Here is a 23,219-nt window from a genome sequence, read left to right as displayed (position 1 = left end):
CATCCGACTAACACCAACTAACGGGCCGTGAGCTTTTACCGGGCCCGTGATCGCTGATGCCCGAGAAAAAAGGCTGCTCGTGTCAATCAAACACGGGCCCCCCCTCCCCTCCTCTGCGCTCCCCACCTCTCCCTCCCTCCCTCTCTCTCTCTCTCCCTCGCTCGATCGCCTCCACTTGTGTAGGCGCTCTTAAAGCAGAGCATTTACGCACGGCGGCCAGTCGTTAACGGGCAGCCGCTCCTCCGTCTACTCCTCGCTGCCTATAATCTCCACCTTAAAGAGCAAGAGATTAAGAGACAAGAGAGGAGAGGAGAGGAGAGGAGAGAGGAGAGGACGGCGGGGGAGAGGAAGAGAAAGAGAAGAATAATGAAAGGGGGAAGAAGGAGGAGGAGGAGAGCGGATCATTCCGGCTGCCCGCATCTGCTGCTCTAGTGGAGGCTAGAGGGAGACAGGAGATGGCACAACGCTTCAGCATCCAAAACACACGGGAGTGGTGCGCCACAGAGACCGGAGCCCCGGACCCACCCGAAGCAGCGGCAGCGGCAGCAGCAGCATCGCACTCAGCGCTCTCCCGTCACACCTCTTCCCCGCACGGCAGCGCCTCAGCCTCGGCGAGGGGTAAGTGGGAGAGTCGGCGCTCGTTCTCGACATAAACTTCAGCGGCGTGGAGCGGGATGGGGGGAAACTCTGAGGAATGATCTGCTGTTAGTTTGAGCTCATCTCTCTGTCTGTTAGTAATGATCAGGTTTGTTCCTGTTCGTGCTGCGGGTTGCTTTGGAGAGCAGATTTATTAATTTCCCTCCAGTCTTTTTATGTTTTTGTTTAGTTTAGTAGCTTAAAAAGGGGTTGGACGATTTTCCTTTTTCGCAGTTATAAACAACAGTCAGTCTGATATCGACACCTAAAGGCAAGACAATGACACACGTTTGATTTTAAACTCGAGTAGATCTCTGGTTTACAGTTGGGATTTCGTGTCACGGAGCATTTCATGCATGAGAAAGCGACGTGCAGGCGCAGTATCTTTAGTATCCTGCATGATTTAGAGCACCGCTGGGAGTTTTAGTTGTTAAAATGACAGAGGAGAAACTTCCATGTGAAGTCTCTTGTGTTCATCCAATTCCAGCGCCCTCCTGTGGCTCCCAATAGTGAGACCCAAGCCTACCTCTTGTAACAGGTTAAACCAGCACTCACCTATGAAGTTTGAACTTCTTTAAAATCTCAAAACAGCAGCCTCAACTGAGCCTCTCCAAGACTGCTGCACATGGTCGATGTCCAATAATGATGATGTCATTTAAATACTATTTTAGTACTATTTTCCCCTCTGCGTTGCCCATAAAGACATCTATTCTAGCTCTTTTCCTTCTTCTTTTTCCTTTTCGGGTATCATATTTAAGGAATGTGACTGGACTCCCTCCTCTATGACCTTCTCCTCGCATGTGTTCTCTTAAGGCTAGGAACAAGAAGAGAAGGGATGGGGGAAACGTGAGGAAAGACTATTGATATTCAAACAGACAGAAGGAGAGAAAGGGGGGGTGTGGAAAGATAGAGAGAGGGGGAGAGAGTGAGGCGCAGAGAGAGAGAAAAGAGAGAGAAAGAGATGCTGTGGGATCTTTTCTTCTCCCTGGCTCCCGGCACATACATTAAGATGCTAATCCTGGTCTTTTTTGTCTCTTTCTATAATTCATTGCATTTTGTTCCTCTCTCTCTGCTCCTGTTCTCCCACTCTCTTATTCTTGCACTTTTCCTCTCACTCTCCATTTTTCCTCTGTACTGTCACGGGCTCCCCCCAGATTAGAGCTCCTGGCGAACGGATTCCAACTCTAATTTTGTGGTATTTCAGATGATTAGGTTCAGAAATAGGACAGAAGTGCACAGAATTTGGCGCAATTAGAGGAATTCTCCGTAGAGCTTTATGGGCCTGATTAGTTGAGCTGCCATCCACCTCCCCACATCGCCGTGCTAACACACAACCAGCTGTTGTTTATTTGCGAGGATCGACTTTTGTGTCTTGTGGTGTCACTTTGTGTGTGTGTGTGCCAGAGGTTGGATAAGCCCTAAGGATGCAAGTTGTTTTCAATCAGCTCTGTAGTTACCAGCTGTGCCCTCACACTCCCCAGGGTGGCACAACCTAGGTACACACACACACACACACACACACACCCGCGAGCGCGCACACACACAGGGAACTAATGCATACTATTCAACCTTGCCCAAAAAATTCACTCTCTCTTCTTTTCTCCTTGTCCCCTTTCTCTGCAGGCATTAATCATCGCTCGCTCCGTCTCTGCATGTGATTCCTCTGTGTGGATTGGAAGGGGAGTACCTTGACTGCGTTTCCTCAATGAAGATCTTTGTTCCCCAACATCCGGCACAGTTCCACTCTCCACCTGCCATGGTGACATGACGCACCCCTGAGTGGCTTTGCTCCTTTCTCACACACACAGACAATCTCTTGGACTCCTGAAACACTCTACTAGACCGAGCGGTCTAAAAAAAGACATTACCAACTGCTACGCGCAACAACTCCTCGCTTCGAGATGACGGTGGCCGTGCGATTCCGTCGCCACCTGCGGAGGCTCCTGCTCCTTTTGGCCTCCTGCTGCCTGCTCTCCCTCCTCCTCTCTGCCTACTTTCTGTTTACGAACTCCTCCCCGTCTATGCAGCTTGGACAATCCCCCGAACCCGCCTGCGCCCAGCCTCTCTCCATGTCCCCGTACCATCAGCTTCCATACCCATACCCTCCCAACCCCCCTCACACACACGTCCACACCGACCCGGTGGTGCTGGTGCTGGTAGAGTCCCAGTACTCCCAGCTGGGTCAGGACATTGTGGCTATATTGGAGTCAGCACACTTCCAGTTTCGCATGGAGATCGCCTCAGGGAAAGGCGACCTTCCGCCATTGACAGAGAAAGGCCGCGGCCGATATTCACTCATCATTTATGAGAACTTGTTAAAGTATGCACATGCAGACACATGGAACAGACAGCTGTTGCATCAATACTGCACTGAGTACAGAGTGGGCATCATCGGTTTCTTCCGCTCCACGGAGAACTCCCCACCTCTCCTCAAACTCCGAGGCCTCCCTCTGGTGCTCAGGACCAACCAGGCGCTTTGGGACTGCTGCGTCGTCTCCAGCTCGCCTCTCCTCCACCTGACCAAGCCCGGCACAGATCGAGGAGCTTTACCTGGGGAGGACTGGACCTCCTTCTCCTCCAATCATTCCACCTATCAGGCCGTGCTGCATGCACGGGCCAAGGAGGGAGCAGGGGCAGGCAGCGGCGATAATCCGGGGCCTGGGTTTAGTTTGGGCCTCCAGGCCACTGTGGTGCAGGACATGGGGCTCTATGATGGGGTGAGGAGGGTGCTGTTTGGACAGGGACTGGGCTACTGGCTCCACAGACTCATCCTGGTGGACGCCATCTCCTACCTCACAGACAGGAAGCTTACTTTGGGTCTGGACCGTCACATTATGGTGGATATAGATGACATTTTCGTGGGAAAGGAAGGGACACGCATGAACGCCAAGGATGTGAAGGTATTGGGGGTGATGGGCGTGTGATAATGTGCAGTGGGATAGAAAGGATGAATTCATGTCGGGCCAGTGGTGTTGGATTAGATTTTTAATTCAGCTATCAACTTTTAATAGCGGTAAGTCATGGCAGTGCGGTAGTGAAAATAAGGAATGTTTGTCGAGATTTCAGCTCGGGCACGGGTGCACCGAGGGGCTACTCTGGAAGGCGCATGCATGTCTGTGTGTGTTGTGTACCAAGTGCATATGTGTTGGGGTACATTGAGAGGGTATTTATCTCAAATGGAGGTTTAGCCAGAAGCAAAGAGGCCATTTAAGGGAACAAAGACGTGGAGTGAAAGAGAGAGAGGAGAGATGAGAGAGAGAAAGAGCGGCAGTGAATGAGCCTGTGAAAAGATGAATGGCACTTATTCCTCTTTTCCCACGTTCCTCCTCTGAGGGGAACTAAAGGAGAGTCAGCCATGCAGCCCGCCTCTCAAGACAGCTATTGTTTCAACACACATGCTTGCATGAGCAAACACACACGCATACAGACATACACTGAGGCATGCACCTCCACAGACACACACTGGAGTGCATATAAACACTTCTTCTGTGGGAATTAAATATTTTTTAAAAGACAGACAAAACACCTCAGGTTCACTGGAGTTTGGAGGAGTTTTGTTTGAAATCGCTGGTCACATTCTCCCACTGCGTCCTCACGGAAAATTAAAAAAGAATGTGTTTGGCGGGAGTGTGTGCATGTGTGTGTGGAGCTGAGGCTTTAAAACAGGTGAGATTTATGCTGATCTGCGGTGATGTGCATGAGCTAAACCCAGAAGCGCCTGCCCGTATCAGTGCAGCCACAGGATATACATGATAGGGAAATGTGTGTGTGTGTGTGTGTGTGCATAGATATGTGTGTTTGTGTGGGGGTGTTTTTTCTGAATCACTACTCTAGATTAGAATGTCACTTTCCGTCAATGGCTGACACCTGTCCCGTCAGGCAGAAGGAAAAAAAAAGCAGCCACCTGTCTGTGGCTGAAACGTGGGGACAAGATGAGAGGAATAGGGAGGCTGAGAAACAGGAGGGCAGTGGGTGGTGAAGTGGAGAGGAATTTCACCCTTGAATATAAAAAAGATGCTTGTATCCAAAAGGGATAAAAGAGTGCCGATCCACACACACACACACACACACACACACACACACACACACACACAACAGTGCACATACACATTCACAAAACGAGCACACAAGCGCTCTCTAGTTTGAGTTTTCATTTTAAGTCTGCCTGACTCTTCAGCTTTGTAGCATAAATATACATGAGGATGAACCAGTGCCATAACAGAAGGACAGGGAGATGGGGATGGAGGAAGAGGTGGAGTGTGGGAGATGGAGAGATAGAGAGGGAGGGCGGCAGAGAAAGAGAGAGAGTCTTGCCATTTGAAACATTCCTTCCACATTTCTTCCCTCTCCTCTCTCACAGCGAGAAAGAGCCGAGGAAAAAGAAGGAGAAGAGTTGGGAGGGGAGCGAGGGGAAGGTGGAGCTACAGCAGCTAACTTTGCGATTTGAGAGAAACAAAATGCTGTGGGGAAATGGGGAAGCAGAGGAGGGGAGGTGGAGGAGCAGGGATATGGTGATTTGTAGCAGCCCTCCCCTCAGAGCAGGAGAGCCTCAGGTAGAGTTGTCAGATTACAGCTTGGGGCTTATTTTCACTGACAAGTGTGTGTGTGCGCGTGTTAACCACGTACGTCCATAATTGTGTCATCAAGCCAATTTATCTTACTGTTCTCTTCTCGAAATGTAAAATACGTCTTTGATCTGTAAAATGGTAGTTCTCAGATGGAAGTATTTCCCTTCTTAGCAAGTGTCATTGAAAAGCTGGTGAAAGGATGAGTCATATCAGACGGCCATGTGTTAAATATACATCCAGCTTTGGTTGAAGGTGACAGCTGGAAAGATGTTTCCTTATAAAAAGAAAAATGTGAACGCTTGTGGAATCCAAGGAATTATTTAATCATGAAAGGAACTTGTTAGCACAAATTCTTGAGCTGAGGTTGTGTAAAAATTGACTTTATAGAGGAAAATAAATAAACTGTCTTGTAGAGCTGCAACAATAATCGATTAGTTGTCAGCTATTAAATTCATCACAAACTATTTTGATGATAGTTTTAAGAAGGAAACAGTTCTTCTTTTCTCCTCTTTGACAGTAAACTTTGGGTTGTGGACAAAACAAAACATTAGATGACGTGCTCCTGTCTCTTTAAGACCCCCCCTCCCGAATACCCAGTCTGCTCTGATTGGTCAGCTCACACATGCCTGACCCAGCACCGCTAACAACAACAACAGAGCACCTGTGCTATATCAATTCTTACGTGCCAAACTTGTCACTCGGCATAAATTACACAAATGTGTGACATGGTGGGGTAGTGTGATGTCACAAAGTCACAAAATTAAAGTTGGGACTACTAACGAGGCGTTAAAGGAACAGTGTTTTCTGTGGGAGAGAGGAGCTTCTGTTGGGGCTGCCTTTGGCCTTTTTAACTTGCAAGACTTTTTACGTGCACAAGAACCTATACATATATATAAATATATATATACTCATAAACACACACACACACACACACACACACACACACACACACACACATATATTGTTTGTTGCTGCCCTAGAAGAGAAACATCTACTTCTGAGCATGTTAAGTCCTCTGTGATTTCATCCTTACACACCTAATGCTAATGTATTCCAATACTGTAGCACTGAAAATGATTTTTCAATGACCAAATGTCAGACACAAGCCACCACAGCACATGTGGTGATGAATGTTTATGAATGACACACAAGCTATGCCAGTGTGTAAATCCTCTCTCATCTCAATAGTGCTCCGTAGACGACTTATGTGTAACACAGTATGTAACAGGATGTATTATTGACCAATTAGTAGGGCAAGGCGTTTGGAGTGCTAGTGTTAGAAATCCCTTCTTACCTCTGTGAAGCCAACATTCAGTCTCCTGTTCTCCCTGCCAGAAGAAGAAGGGAGAGGAGTGAGACGGAGAGAGGGAGAGAGGCCAATTAAAATGCCTCCCTCCTTCTCTCTGCACTCTTCATTAGTCTCACCCCACGAGTTCATCTGGTGACAAACAATACCTACACCCCCTCCTGTCTGTGCACACACTCACACACACAGCTGTATTTCCTCTATTAAAATGATTCACAGGGAGGCACCCCGCCGATGACATTTCTCAAAATGAGGGATGATGCCAGTCAAAAACTCCCATCAATGATTTGCGCGTGCCGCCGCCACTTGTGTCTTTTAATTCATGCGTGTAGGTTTTCTCTTAGCTTGGAGTGTTTGTGAGGGAGGTGTCTAATTCTCATCCTCAGATCCCTCTTTATCCTCCTCCTCCTTCTCCACTCACCTTCCTCCGCACCCCCTTCATCGCCCGAGTCATTGATCACTATCTCCGGCCTATTTGTATTCCCCCCCTAAACCTCTCCCTTCAACTCGTTCTCACTCTTTACCTCCCCAAGGTGCTTTCTGACACCGTGTCACCGAAGTTGAGAGGACACTACATGTGTGAACACACATACTGTACAAACCAAGTGGAAACACACACTCTCTGTTTTGCACAGAGGGTTGCATTTAGTTGATCTGACTAGATACTTGGCATTTTTATGTAATCAAATAAAAGTAAAAGCTCAGTCACAACTTTGAACCATTCCTCGGAGCTGCTGTGTGCAAATTCAAACCATCACCATGTCGGAGGAAATTCCCTCTAGTGACAGTCTGTCTGTTGTTCCCCTGAGAATGAAATAATTGGCTAAATAAGATTAAAACATGTGTTTCCAGAGACTCCATGGGGCTGGGATTTTTTGCAATTTCATTGCTTTGTTTAATTTGGCAAGACAAATAAATTCTAATAACCCATAAAATGTTATTTAGCCTTTGCGACTGAACTGAAAGCTTGTTTTAACATTTCTTCCAGCTAGAAGATAGTTATTCTACATATTACTGAGAAATGTGTGATAACAGGGTCGGAGCATTTGAAATAAAGAAATTAATATCGAGGCCAAAGTGTTTCTCTATGTGCTCATGATCGCTTTTGGTCTGGCAATGACCTGAAATTGAAAACAAGACAAAAAAAGGACTCTGGCAATAGTCAGACTTCATTGAAGATTTTTGGCTTAGCAGTCTGGAAAGTTATTGTGCAGTCCTACTTAGAGTTAATCTTTAGGCCTAATTAAGTATGATGCATTTTTGCCACTTAAGTCAATGGAACCGAGCTCATCCCATATCCGTTTATTGCTTTGCCAAATTACATAAGTAATGAAGAAAAGACATAAACAGTGGAGGAAAGATTTGGAAACCAGTGGAGAGAGACGAGGAAATGTGAGAAAAAGAGACTGCTTTTGGTCTTAAAGAGGCATACAAATCTCTGTTTTTTAATCTTTCATTTTAATACATGGCACCCATAAGGAACCTTAGGTGTAAGGCCTCAATAGTTTCTAAAATGACAAAGTTGTAGGTGAGAGAAGGAGAAAGGGAGATGACATATAAGATGACAGAGGGGAGCAGGATATTGCTTCCAGCATAATGCTTCCCGACATCTGCTCACATTCACCCCTTCTGATCTGGACAAGTGAAATTATCACAGTCGGCCCTGCAGGGAAGGAGAAGTTTCACAGAAAGAAAAGAGGCTGTTCCATGTTTATGTATCAAGGGAGGTTCATTTTTGGTTTATAACATATAAAAGACAAAAAGACAAAAAAAAAGTAATCCTGTCAAAGTAATGAATGCTCCTGTCAACAAGAAAATTATCTTAATAACTTTTTTTTTGTGTTTAATTAACAGTTTTTTTGTCCGCGCTCTTGTTTTTACTCCAAATTTGCTCTGAGAGCGTGGCTGTGTGCCATGCATTTTCTTCCACCAAATGAGGCAGGTTTTGCGGTCACAGCAATCACTGAAACTCAAAATCCTTGAGGGGCTGCCAAGTAGAATTTAGTGTAAGTACAGCGATGCCAAAGCAATCACAAGTACCTTGGATCCGTAAATGCAACTGAATAGATGATTTTGTAAAACGCTCCAATATAAAAAGCTACACAGGCTCGAAATCTGACAAGCGAGAATGGAAGTGAGACAGCGAAGGGAAGAGTAAGCAAAAGGAAGACTGGCATTAACTGGTAAAACGCTCATCCTGCTCATCAAATAGAGATGCCTGACCCAGTTAAATCTGCTGGTCTAGTGTTCGCATTACATGCACAGCTACACACACGTAGACACAAACGCGTGTGCTCACGTAGATGAATCGAGAACTTTGACCTGCTTCTGCGCCAGAATTAAACCCCCTAAATGTGCCTAATTGTCTTGTTCCCCTCAACCCGCCTTTAAATCTGTTTGCAAATAAGTGGTTTCGTAATTACTTTAGTTACTTTTGATCTCCCAGCCAGGCTTACGGCCGTGAAAAAAAAGAAAAGAAACAGTGCAAAGGCGAGAATGACAGAATGGGGATATGGTGGAGAGGTGGTTGGTGTAAAGGGTTTGTGAAAGGCAGTGAATGCCAGCTGTCCAGATGCCTGTCTCCCATCTGTTTGAACCCCAACATCTCGCTGGCACCTCTTCCAGCGCTTTCCCCCGCACATGTGCAAGGACACACAAACACGCACACCCGCTGTCGCTCTCACGTACACAGCAACAAACTGGCATTGCTTCTGACACCAGCAGTGTTAGGCAGCTGTGGGATTGGGCACGGAAACCAGGGCTATCACTAACCGCTAATCACAGTGTGTGTGTTTACCTTCATCAGTAGGATTGTCAAGATCTCCGCATAGTCCCACCTCCTGCTAATCCAAATCCCCCCTTCTTTCTTATGAAGTATCTCTTATGGCACGTTTTTAAAACCATCTCCAGCTTTAAGCTCAGTATTCAGTGGACAGATTGGCTCCATATTGCTCAAAGCCCTCCATTCTCCCAGATCTGCTGCCGTTACCCTCAGAAAAGCAGCAGGAGGGGCGTTCATTGTCCCCCATAGCCGGAGTTAGAGGTTTTGTCATATGCTCAGTGTGTTTCTGACCGAGACGTGTGCTCCTTTTTATAGCTGGGCATAGTTTGTACCCACGGTTCTACCTCCTTATGATGATATGCAGCAGTCAGTAGGGCACAATTCACTCAGCACTTTGCTTTCACTTAGGTGTGAACAAAACATCCTGTTACCATTGCTGTGGTATCCTGATGTGGTTGTTTGGAATATTTTACCAATCATACACAGATTTCACTCCGCTTTTACTGCCTGTGGTGCACAACTGGCAGAATAACCTTATCTCTGCTGTCTGGAGAATGGATAGGTTAGAACCAGCAGGAAGATTAGGCTCCCATGCAAATAAGAAATGCCCCCTAAACTACAAGTATACTTCTTCAGAGATGTTTGTCGGATAGTTAAAGTCCACCCCCCCTACACGCTTCCGATGTTGGTTCTCTCTCTAGCTCTCTCTTCTTTTCTTTAACTTTTTGTGTCGCTTTTCACATGAACAACCAAGTGCAACACTATGAATGCCTTACGTGAGAAGTGAAGAGAGAAATGTCAGTAAATGTGCACTGTTATTCCCATATAAATATATAGAGAACGTCTTGCGATGCCCATTAACAACATTGTACGACCCATGAGTACTCAGTATTCATTACTTTGTAGTTACATTAGTACTTAGTACTCATGGGCAGATCTTTTTAACTCGGCCCCACCTGGCAAAGTACTTAAAACTTCTTCTGTGGTAAATTCTGCAGCAAAAGTTGTTTTCAGGACCAACATTTGACCTTGATAAAAAAATGTGCACACAGACTCACGAGGTGAAAACATTAGCAACCGACGCTGTCCCGACTAACAATAGCACATATCCTTCATCTCTCTGACAGCCAGCTTTTCTTATCAGGTATATAATCCTGATTTCCGACACGCTGTCTGACCCTGTCCAGAAAAAAACAAGCTAATTTTATTCAAGCATAACCCCACCCTTATGGTAGTATCACAGAGTACAGCTTTTGCACACCTTCAGATCGACAGGTGCGTAGGAGAAGACCGAAGGCCGACAAAATCAGGAAAAAGACTCCCGCACACCGTCCACTTCACTCGCAATTAAGTTTAATGACGTCATTAAACTTAATTGCAAGTGAAGTGGACGGTGTGCGGGAGTCTTTTTCCTGAGTACAATAAGTATCGAAAGGATGCAAAAGAGGATACAAAGAAAAAGTTGAGAAGCAGTATGATGAAGAAACAATGGATAAAGTTTGATAAAGTCACCCAAAATTTTGAACTGAGTTACATCAAGCTAAGTTAAAAATAATTCAAATAAAGTCACTATTTACTACCAAATACCCGGAGAACTTCATATGAAAATCACAAATAGAATACAATGTTTCAACAATGTTGAAATTGTACAATAGTTAACTTGCTAGAAGTGTCCTCTTCATTGTTTCCCCCAGCATTTTAGTTGGCCCTCAAACTGAAATAGGACCAGTAATCTGTAGACAGTGAACTGTCAAGTTTATCTATTAGATGCAGCTTACATTACATAAAAGTTCTTTCGAATGGTTTGGAAAACCACTTTGCTGCGATGTGAAACTTGCCTGAGAAAGCAGATCTATCACAGTGAGCAATTTGTAGCCTGTAAAAGTTTCATAATCAGTGCTGCGGCTGCAAACAGTGAGTGTTTTGAAAACTCTCCTTGTTAGTGTTAGATTTTGGCAAAAACTTCTTTAATGTCAGAAGTCCACGTTAATGTTTGCCTTTTGGTGTCCTGGATTTGTCAGCGCAAGAGTCAGTTAGCGGTCCTGGGATGACAGAGCAGCCCTGAATGCAGCACCGTAGCATTACTGCCCAATGACGACTTAACTTTCCCAAGAAAGAAATCAAGGTGACAAAATGTCCGCTGTGATAGTAAAACATGCAGAAGCACCTGTATGGTCATTAGTGGCTCTGACACATCACAAAAATGTCCTGCGTGGCTCTTTTGTTTTCTGCTACGGATGTTAGCTAGCAGAATACAGATGAGGTGTTTAAACTAATATACTGCACACTTGGACACACACCTACGCCGACCCTCACAGATAGCAGCACACACGTTAATAATGCATTTTGACCAAGTGCATCGGGGGGTTTATATTGAGTTACAATGCAAAGCACTCAGCTGCAAACTTAATTTAATTCTTAAATCTTTGTATCCACACACGTTTGCCTGCATATGTGTGTGTGTGTGTGTGTGTAGAGGAGATGTAGAGGATGTCATAACAGAGGAGACAGGGGATCAGATTAGGGAGCTGTGCACATCTGTCAGCATGCAGCCATCTTCAACAGCATTAGATTAGAGCTAATGAAGACACTCTGTGCATGTGTCTGTATATTTGTTAACTTGGGACACACACACACACACACACACACACACACAGTGGAGTACAGAGGGTGAAGAGAAACTGCCTGGAGCTGATTCCTTGCTCTGACATCAGCTGCTCAGGTCTCGTAAATCAGGCAGGGTTCCTGGGGATCGATTAAAAGCAGCATGACAAAGAATGGTAATAGAGATGTGGCTCGTAGCCCGGCAGAAACACCCAGACTGACTGAAATATACAGAGAATTATAAGACTTTCATACACAAACAAAATATTTTTTGTATGCGAGAAGTGCAGCGGTGGCAAGAAGATAGGATGGGAGAGTGCGAGAGAAAGAGCAAGGGGGGAGAGAGCGATCTTTCCTCCGTGCTGCTTCAGCCTTCCTTTCAAATTAGAGCAGCCCCGTCTCCTGAGAATGTGACATTTTCACGGAGCAGGCGAGGGAGAGATGGAGGTTTAGAGAAGGGTGGGGTGGAGGTGGTGGAAGACAAATGGGGAAGGGAGGGCAGAGAGGCGGCTGCAGGTTCTCAGAAGCAGGAAGATGGAGGAATAGAGGGAGAATCAGGAAGAAAGGAGGCGAAGGAGGGAGGAAGAGTGGGAGAGAGGAAGGGAGGATGCAGGGTTTCACTTGGTAATGTTAGGGATGGATGGAGAGAATGATGAGTAGGGAGGAGTGTGTGCGGGGGTTATTAGTCCACCCTCCAGAGGCTACTAATGCACTGACCTTCATTAACTCGCATTACTGTCGGTGTGTGTGACTGTGTGCGCGAGAGTGCAACTCTCTTTAGTTAACACTCATTACAGAGTCTTTGTTTAAAGGCCAGTAAACTAATGAAGTCATTAAATAAGTGGAGAAAATCCTGATTCAAGTATTGAAACCAGAGGCCGAGGTATGTTTAAGGAAGGAAGCAGCCACTGGAGCGTGTGTACGGAGGACTGACACCGCCGAAATCAAAATAAAAAAACAAAGAACTGAATCCATAAATAAACAAACCTTTTACTATTTTTTTCTCTTTTTTGTCCATGTTCGAAATGAATTATATCAATCAAATAAAAAAAAATCTATCAAAAATGAATAAAACTAATAAATAAAACGGGGAAGTAAATTAGTAGTTAATACAAAGGTGGAGAAGAAAATGATGCAATTAAAATATTGACATCCATATATGTCACATTTTATACATTAATTAACGGCTACATTTATTTTCAATCTACAGGCTCTCCTCGATACTCAGAGGCAGCTGCGTTCTCAAATCTCCAACTTCACCTTCAACCTGGGCTTCTCTGGAAAGTTCTACCACACAGGTGAGTTCTGTTCACATGCTTTATATAACGTGCTAGTGCCAGACATACACAGTGTACAAAAAGGTATTTTGTTTGAATTGACTCATGCATTAAATACTTTTATTCATTTCAGTGGGTTTTACTCAAAATGTCAGCAGGTTAAGGTCCTTCGATAAAATAGTTTGCCTTCATTATTAATAAAAGCTATCCTTTGGTTTCCATTCAAGTTAATCATATAAGATTTGTTTTCATTTTAACTTTCACTTCCACTTTTGACACTAAGAAATTTTTTTTTCTCAAACATTAGGCGCAGCCCTTGTGGCGCTACAACATCCTCATCTATTAGTTGGTCTTATGATGAAGGATGAAGGATGAAACAATTTTTTAAATGGAAATTTTCACATGAACATTTGTTGGTGCAATCCATCAATTGAGAAATGTATTAGGAGGCTTACCCAGTGTTAGTTTGAGTCAAAAAAGAAGCCTATTATTATTATGTGGAAGTCGAAATAGCACTTTCTTTAATACTAAGTAGTAAAGCCTGACGATATATCGGCTGCTGATATTATCGGCGGATGTTGGCCTATCATAGATGTATCGGTATCGGCTTATATGTGCCCCGATATCTGCAAAACTTTCTTGGGAGTAGTTTTAATTATTAAATTCCCAGCAAAGTTTAATGCTTCAGTGCACTGATGTCATGTTAGACAATAAACTTTAAAGTTTAACTGTAAAATATCCTGTCTCTGTTACACATCTTCGTCACAATTGACCGATCACATCATTGCAAAAATCTGTGTCTCTCAGCCAGTATGCTGATATCTGAGTTTTTTACTTCTTAATATTGGCATCGGCCTCAAAAATTGAGTATTAGTTGGGCTCTACTAAAAAGTTAAGAAATGATGTATATTATATATATATTATTTATTTGAAACATGGCACTGAAACTGTATTAGAACAGTCACTGAGAACCAATTGCTTTTATTTCTGTTGCACGTCTGATACATAGTATATATGCATCTATCAACTAACTCTTTACAACTTGATATCAGATAATTAACTTGATCAGTAGGGTCATGTATTTCTGTAAAATAAATGTTCTGCTAGGATGGAAGCAAAGTGAGAAATGATTTAATTTAGATTTGTTCATTACAATCAATTCAATGTTTCTTTATTTACCGTAACAGACATATATGTGAATGAACTGCGTCAAGACGTCTTAAAGTCAATCCTGAAAAACACAATTGTAACAAAGGGATGGTCTCAGAGGGACCAATCAAATCCACGTAGTTGCCATAGCTTGTGCTGAGTATATGTGATAATACATCATAAAACAATCTTTTTTTTATTATGTCATATTATCTCCAGATTTAGAGTTATGCAGTAATATTGATAAAAGCATATTTGCGAGGCTGACGTATTGCCGTGCATCCAAAGCTCTGTTGCGGTTGCAAGGACAGATTTTATTGATTTTCTAGTTAAAGTGTCTAACTCTGCAGCGAGAGAACAAAGGAGGAGGATAGTCTGGAAAAGAAAAACAGAGGTGAGACTGAACATCTAATTATAATTAGAAGGAATCTGACACAGAAAAAATCATATTACCATAGCATCTGTTATTTCCATGGCTTCGCTTTTCATCACCATGGTATCTGACTGCCACCTTATTTAGCAACGCAACTTTAAAACAAGCCAGTTGCTTGGTGATGTGCTCTCACCTTACACCGGAGAGAAGTTGTGTGCAGCAACACTTTTTCATCTGCTCTCAATCTGCATGCGGCGTGCATTTATACATATCATTTCTCGTCCTTTTGCCCTTGCGTGTGTGTGTGTTTGCAGGCACTGTTGAGGAGGATGAAGGAGACGATTTGCTGTTGAAGTATGTGGATGAGTTCTGGTGGTTCCCCCACATGTGGAGCCACATGCAGCCTCACCTCTTCCACAACGAGTCCTCACTGCTGGAGCAGATGGTCCTCAACAAGGAGTTTGCACTGGTGAGAAGCACATGCACACACACACATGCACTCACACACATTTCTTGCAGCTGTCTATTCCGTTGCTGCTTTCTTTCGTCTTGTGTGTCCTTTTAATCACGCTCGCTTCCCATGATTGCGTTTTCTTCAAGGACGTCTGCTGCTGTTAGTAATTGTTATTTCCCCGCCACAGCAGATTAAAGACATGATGTTCACAGGTAAATTTGCTGGAACTGTTTTAGAAAAAAATGCATTACATACAATATATGTTTTATAGGAAAGCTGCTTGGATTATGACATTCCTACACCAAAGGACATAGACACAAGAATGTGGATTTCACATCCTGTCCTATGTGTTGTTCGGTTTAAAATGCGTCATCCCATTTTTACACCAAAATTAACCCTTACATTAAGGTTTTTTTTCAATGCGGGTAAGCCTACTAAAAATAGGCGATGACTCATTTCCTCCTTGCATTGCCAGTCGATGAGTTCGCCTTTCTGTTTTTTTTTTTTTTTTTGTTTGTTTTTGTTTTTTCTGGTGTGTCACATTCAGTGTCACAAGCGGACCAGAAAACGTTCGAAAGCAGGATGGAGGCCAGTGACAATGATACTGTGGTTTTTAATGTCTTTTACTTCAGTCTCTTATTCAGACTTAATGCCAAATGAATGATGTTCAAGCACTGCTTTAATGTAAACAGGTAGAAAATTGGAATAAATCGACCCATAGATTATTGGCCCGATATTGGTATATTTATATATAATATATATAATGAAATTCAATAGAAACCAAATTGCTTTGATTGGCTTAACAAGCACATCATCTACACGCTACAATACGGTAGGTTTCAGAGCCAAGCATGTGAATGCTTTTTACAGTTTCAGAGGAATACAACACAATTGCGTATTCCAAAATTAGAGCTGTGGAATACAGAAAAGGATCTTGTTTTTAAATGGAAAAATGTAAAATTATCTGTTATCTTATCTGAATCGCCCATGAGAAGCAGGTAACTATCAGTTATCGGTATGTTATGAACATATCCGCCGGATGTTTTAGTTCCGATCGGAGCTGGAGCAGATAAATACCCATTACTGCAGCGTCATTTGACCCAGGAACAACAGCAGATTGTACCCTCTCCAACTGACGACATAAGCCAGATGTTAGTGGGTGTTAGTGGGGTTTTTTGTCCAGTTTGAAAGGGATCTTAGCTTCCCCCAAGCCCCGCAGGGAGAGCAAACATGAACGATATTGACAGCGTATGTTCTGCAGATGTGTGCAATATAAATATGCCTTTGTTTTGTTGATAAAAAACACAATCAGGATAGAATTACACGTCCTGCAGAACGTATTTGTTAATGCAAATTAGTTGCATGTGAACATATTTTTAAGCGGAAGAGCCCTTCGTCTGTCTTCAGAAACAAGAATGCTTTTAGAGAGTTAACTGCCAGGTGCTAATTATCCAAAACAAAACAAACAAACTGTTAATATGGCAGTGAGGGACTTGGGCACTTTTTGATGGGCGCACCTGAGCCCTGTTTAATGTCTCCTGTTTAATCTTAAGTCCACAAGGTGCTTTTGTTGCTCTGCTCTGCCTTGTTTTTCCTCTGCTTTGTTAGTACGTGTGTGTGTGGGTGAGCGGAGATGATTTGTATGACCGCACTGGAGTGTCGTGTGGCACATACAACACAGTGAAGGGGGGCTGGTTCATGTCGTTGAAGGTGAATGTGATCATAAAGTCTGATCCCTAACCTCTATTGTACACACACACATACATACTCCACTCCCTCATCCCCTGACTGCTGATGCTTAGCTTTGACAGTGTGTGTAGGTGTGTGTCAGAGCGAAGGACAACACCATCAGTCTGCAGAGATGCACCCAACAACCATCCACCCTCACCACACACACACATGCTCACACAAAATATATATTTTTTTTAATTTCCGACCCGAAGGCCGGTATCGTAACAAACACAAACCTTCTCCTGCAAGGTCAGACTTTGTGTTTATGTGCTGCCATGTCCTTTGTCAGAGTTGTAAATGTGCGTGTGTTTATGTATATAACCCTCACATTTCCGTGTATGTATGTATGTCCTCCACCCCCAGGAGCACAACATCCCAGTGGACATGGGCTACGCCGTGGCCCCTCACCACTCAGGTGTCTACCCGGTTCACCTGCAGCTGTACAAGGCCTGGAGACGTGTGTGGAACATCCAGGTCACCAGCACAGAAGAGTACCCCCACCTCAAACCTGCCCGCTACCGCAAGGGCTTCATCCACAATAACATCATGGTGAGGAGACAACAAAAAGAAAAGCCTCAGGGCTGCGTGAGCTTTGCTGCTAGGGCTGCAGCTAACACATTTTGCCATTATCGATCAATCAACCCTAAATAAATGTCAGCTCAGTAAGTTTTGCAAAAGCACAGGTAAGTTAAAACTTAACGTTTCTTTATTTCGCAACTAACGTTTGTTTCGGTTGAATTTTTTATTGCTCTTTCGTCTGAGGGCTGCGCTTAAGCTCTGGTTAGGTTTAGGCACAAACACCACTTGGTTAGGGTTAGGTAAACATCATGATTTGGCTTAAAATACCTGTTTTGGTCACCATGATCTTGGCTGGAGATGGTCCGACTTTTCTGTGAAAAGCAGCTGTTTTGGTCGCCACAAAAAAGGGCTGCAAATGTCTGCAGGTCTCCTGAACACACACCCGCTTATGTCATTCAAAAAGCGTCTAGAAATATCCCCAGGTGTCCTTAAGGATCTCTATGCAATATCAAAGATTTGTGAAAAATGCTCATCAAAATTTCCAAATGCTTCTTTCTTTCCACCAAACAGTCCAAAACACAAAGACTCTTCATCTGCTATCATAACTGACAAAGAAAAGCAGCAAATTCTCACATTTAAGAACCTGGAACAAACGAATGTTTGACCTTTTTTGCTAAAAAAGAACGACTAATAATAAAAAAACTAATAATAATATCGATCGTCAAACTAGTTGGCGATCAGTTTTCTTTTGATCGACTAATATATGCACCGTTGCAGCTCTAACTGCTGCAGGCACATACACGCGCAAATGTGCTCATCCGCATCCATAAATGCACTTTGATCAGCTGACATGTTTCTGCACATAGATGAAAATTGATTGCGACATTCAAAGCTAACTGCTGGATATTCACTATTGAGCATCTTGTTTTTCTGTTCGCTGAAAGCTAAAAACGGCTGCCACGTTCCTCAGTTCAAACTATATTTTCCAGGCAAACATCTCCATGATTACTTCATATGTTTATGTACCATTTGTTTTATTTTTTTATCTTCTAGATCTAGAGTTAGTAATAATTTAGCTGTTCTTTCCACAGCTGATGGTTGTGGGCATCCCTAGAGCAGAGTCAGTGTTTGTGCTGTTTGTAGACACATTTCACAAAATATGTTGGCCAGGCCGACACAAAAGAGGCATGTGTTTGTTGTCTGTGAGGTTCGTCAGATAAGCATGATAAATATCACAACAAAGCGCATCTTGTATGCTATCAGGTGCTTTTCGGAACACGGCTCCACTGATCATGCAGAAATCATGAATCAAACCGAACACTCAATGTTGTGCAGCGTCCTTGCCCGCCAGTAGGGAAAGTGATTTGCTTAATTCATCTGACTGAAATTAAAACCATGAATTGTAAATTCTTTGTGCGACTCTTGAATGCAGAATCATTTAGACACAAAAGTCTGTTTGGATCTGTTGTTTGGCTGCTTTCTTCCTTTATCTCACTTTGAGAAAGAGTTTTTATCTACTGTCTCTTTGTGCAAATAAGTGTTTGCTGAATAGTAAATTGTGTGCTGATTGTTTCTTGCAGTCTTAAACAGAAAATCAATAATGCTGCGCTTGGTGTGCAACCTCTGTGTGTGCACGCGTATGTATGTGTGTGTGTGTGAGTGATATGAATTCTTTGACCTCGTCTCACCACAGCACGCTCAGCTCCATGTTGATTCAATATTTAATGGCTTCCCAATGCGGCTAAAGGGGTGAGAGTTTCTGTGTGTGTGCATTTGTATATTTGTATATGTGCGGGATGTGCATCGCAGAATAAAGATCAAGTAATGAGGGCACTTTTACACTTTCATGCTCCAATAAATAATTCATCAGTCACTGTTTGAGACAGCAACAGAATAAAACTCGCGTCACTCATTCCACCTAAGCAAGTTGTCTTCATCCCTCCCTCTGTCTTTCCTCCTCCTCCTCCTCCTCCTCCTCCTCTCCCCCATTCACCTGTCAGTCAGGCTCTTTGTCAGTGTGCACAACTGCTCCCTTATTGACAAAAGAACCAATCAAATCTGACACCAAAATTACCAGTCCATGTTGTTCCGCTGCATTTGGGTGTTGAGCAAACCATTTGAACAGACAGCTATGTCAATTTCCTAATCAGTCCTCGAAGTCTGCTTTCATTTCTTGACATCTCGTCACAGCGTCATAAAAGACAGCCACTTAATCCTACTTGCTTTCAATACAATAACAAGCCGACAGTTTGACAGGCTATAATGTGTTATTATACATTATCAATAGTGAGGTATTGAGAAGCGCCAATGAATCACTGAATTAAATAACACGCGGCCAAACAAAAGAGCACATTCAACACTTTCCAACACGATACATCACAAAGAAAGAAAGAAAGAAAGACAGCAGGAGAAACAACAAAGAACAAAGTGGCAGAAATAAAAAATCTAATTTTTGTTTTACAGAAGAAGAAAAGTTTGTTTTGAAGAAAAGCTGAAAAGAAAGTACAGGCTGAAATGAAATTAAATCCTTCACCGACGACCCCAATGATGGATGCTGCTGCTCTCCAAATATTGTTTTTGTTTTCACTCTGACGGTCTTTCAAATAAAAATCAAGACTGTAGTTTTTATTGGCTGGAATAAACACAGTGGAAGGGGAGCAAGGACACATGCAAATCAGATCCAGTGCTGGTCACGTGTAGAGCGAGCTTTCATCGGCTGAGCTTTCCTGGTCTCTCAGTTTTGACAGGATATAAAGAGAGTGAAGATGCCTAGAGGGAAACATCCCATCGCTCTTGTAGAGACTCTCCAGGGAGGCTGCCCTGCTCTGGTGCGGGCTAGTTTACATGTTCGCTTAGAAAAGTAACAATATTCAGTACAGTTGAGCGCTATTTAACTATCTGAGGAAAATGTAATTATGAACTTGTCCGGGAGGGACAGCTGGACCCCGGCTCTGTGAATTAAAATGACATGGCACTTAGTCCCATACCCAACAGTGACCCTCAGGACAATGTATGTCGATGGGTATTTAGGCTTCAGGTCACCCCACCGTCATCGTCCCCAAAAAATTTATATTATGGCTTTCTATTGAATTTCATACCTTGAGACGTTGGACTTTCACAGTTCACTCTTGATTTTGGTTATATAAAAATTCTAGGGCAGGACAGTGATAAAAAAAAAATCTTAATACCCTATCCCAGCCCCGGCAGAAATAAATAAAAAAACTAAGGTATTTTGAAACCTTAATGTTAGCTGGTACGCTCAAATGATCAAGAGCTCCAAAAAACAGCTACTAAATGTATCTTAGGATGAGATTGTTTGAAGACGGAAAGTGCTCAGAAAAGAAAAAAGACATTTGAACATCAAAATCAGAAAAGCACGACACCTGCTGATGAAAATCATGTGAAAGCTACACCACAAGCGATTCAGTGAACCTCCAGGTGGTATTGTTCAATCACATTCCTTTTACAAAACAGTAGAAATACACAAATATGTATTAGTAGTCACTGTTCAATATATTAAGACAGGGGAGCACAGTGGCTCGTCTCTCGCTCCGAGACACTGCATGCTGCACTGACTAAATAGAAAAGGGAGGCTAGGAAAAAGAGAACGAACTCAAAACTTAGCTCATGCAGGCGGAACGTTTTTCTGAGAGGCAGTTTCTGTGTTTGCGTGTGTGTGTGTGTATGTATGTGTGCGTCTGCACGTGCAACTTTAAATCATTTCACTATATACCGGGCGGTGAGCTTTTAGATTCCGATAATTCATCTCGCCTCCTGACCTCTCGTGAAGTTACTCCGGGACATCACTCACAGCCTCCCCCGTTTTCTTTACCTTTCACATTTTTTCACTTCCAATTTTTCTCGCAATTTCTGTCTATTAATCTCTTTCCCCTCTGCCTCTCGCTCCATCTTTGTTTGCTCCGAGGAGGACAGGAAGTTGTCTTAAGGCTGTAAAATTGGTGTTTGGGTGTCTCTGTCAGCAGATTGAGAGCCACCCACTGGACCCACAGTATCAGAACAAATCAGACTGAGATATGGGATTGTGCCCGTGTATGTGTGTCTGTCTGTGTATGTGCGTGTGCTCTCGCGCAAACATGCATACTTGTGTATGTGTATGTGTGTGCGTGGGTTTGTGTGTGTGTATTTCTTTTTAAAATGTACTATATCAGTTTGAGCTATAGCTCTGTGGATAATTGGTTTGGTGAAATAGTGCTGAGTGTCTGTGGCTCTGGTGGCCTTCTCCCTCTCTCTCTCTCTCTCTCTTTCTCGTGTGTGTGTGTGTGTGTGTGTGAGTGTGAACGAGTCTGCAGTGTTTTATAGATAAACCAATATCTGCGCTTCCAGCCTTTACTCTCTATTTCACACGGAGAAGTGCTCCACGAGGAGTTCACAATAAAGACCTTCTTCTTCTCCTCTCCTCTGTTCTTCTTCTCTTCTCGTCATTTCATTCATTTAATTACCTCATAAAAAAGCCATTAATTCATCAGCTGTTTAACACTGGAACCGGCCGTCTGTTTCTTGTGTATATCTTCTTGTGAACATTATTTTTCATTTTTTACTGCATAAAATGTGTCTTTTTGACAAATACTTGCTCCACAGTTGAGGCGAGCTGTAAAGACTCCCTGATCATTCAAACGTTAAAGCTAAAAAATGATGTCACTGCTGTTAAATCAATTGTTGCTCTCACTTTTTTAAAACCTTATCGAACCATAAAATTGTTACATTTCTCCGTAGCGATGAAGAGAATATGAGAAACTGACATCGGAGACCCAGCTTTTATCAATCAAAGCACAGAGCATGTAGCCCACACAGGGCGTGGCGGTGTTGCTTTTGGTATTAACGTGGCCAAGCGAGCACGGTGCACCTGCTTGAGGCTGGATTAAAAGTAATCCATTATCGTCTCCTCCTGCCTTGGTAAACAGTGAGTCACCAAAATACTAAACAGGTGTAGGTGAGGAAGAAAAACAATTGAACAGTGACACAGAAATGTTTAAAGGGACAGTTCCCCCCCAAAACACAAATAAATACTTTCCCTCTTACCTGTAGTGCTGTGTATCCATCTAGACTGATTTTGGGTTGAGTTGCATATCAGCCATAGAGATGTCTGCCTTCTCTTGAATATACTAGAATTAGAAGGCACTCGGCGCGTGGTGCTCCAAGCGCAATTAGAGACATTTGAAAAATTCAACAGCAATGTCTCTTTCTAGAAATCATGACCTGGTTACTCAAGAAAATCCACAGACCTTCTTTTGGTCGGGCAGTTTCATGTAGGAACTTTTTTCTTTCTGTCAAACTAAACCCACTATCAGTGTTGGGCAAGTTACTTCTAATATGTAATATATTATATATGACTTGTTACTATGATTTGAAAGCAATACGTTCTTCACAATATTACAATATTATTCATACACTACTACTACTTTTGCCTTACTTTCACCAAAACATCTGCAGAAGGACAACCAGGCATTTGTGGAATTCATGATAATAGTGTTTTGACTATGTTGACTATAAAACCTTAAACTATTATTCAAAAAAAATGGTTTATTGTCATTTTCCTTATGGTTTGAATTTGGCCGCATTTAGAAAACAACTGAAAAAGATGCCTCTCACTGCAAAAACTGTGCTCCATAATACCAGAGCTGATTGGCCTTCCAACCTGGGAGCACTTGCAATACTCCAGGGGCTGTCCTGGGGTGAATAATAATATATTACTGTAACGCGTTACTTTTGTAGCACATTACCCCCAACACTGCCAACCAACCAAGCTTCGAATGACAAGAGGCTTGTGCTCGTGACAGAGCAGGATGTAAACAAAAATGG

General features: G+C 43.1%; 1 protein-coding gene across 2 annotated transcripts in view; it reads left to right on the top strand.

Annotated features, from left to right (window-relative positions):
• Positions 1-219: 219 nt before the first annotated feature.
• ndst3 (N-deacetylase/N-sulfotransferase (heparan glucosaminyl) 3) overlaps positions 220-23,219 on the top strand; it is a 45,418-nt gene continuing 22,418 nt past the window's right edge. For both annotated transcript variants that reach the window (XM_084342436.1, XM_084342437.1), the window contains exons 1-5: positions 220-618; positions 2,260-3,536; positions 13,107-13,194; positions 15,010-15,164; positions 17,244-17,429. In XM_084342436.1, the coding sequence (XP_084198562.1) occupies positions 2,538-3,536; positions 13,107-13,194; positions 15,010-15,164; positions 17,244-17,429 (1,428 nt within the window). In that variant the 5' untranslated portion in view covers positions 220-618; positions 2,260-2,537. The remainder of the gene's footprint in view (positions 619-2,259; positions 3,537-13,106; positions 13,195-15,009; positions 15,165-17,243; positions 17,430-23,219) is intronic.

This window comes from Pagrus pagrus, assembly GCF_965226575.1.
Source record: "Pagrus pagrus genome assembly, chromosome: 2".
Classification (NCBI taxonomy): domain Eukaryota; kingdom Metazoa; phylum Chordata; class Actinopteri; order Spariformes; family Sparidae; genus Pagrus; species Pagrus pagrus.
Note: the sequence above shows the minus strand (reverse complement) of the source record. Positions and strands in the feature narration are given on the sequence as shown.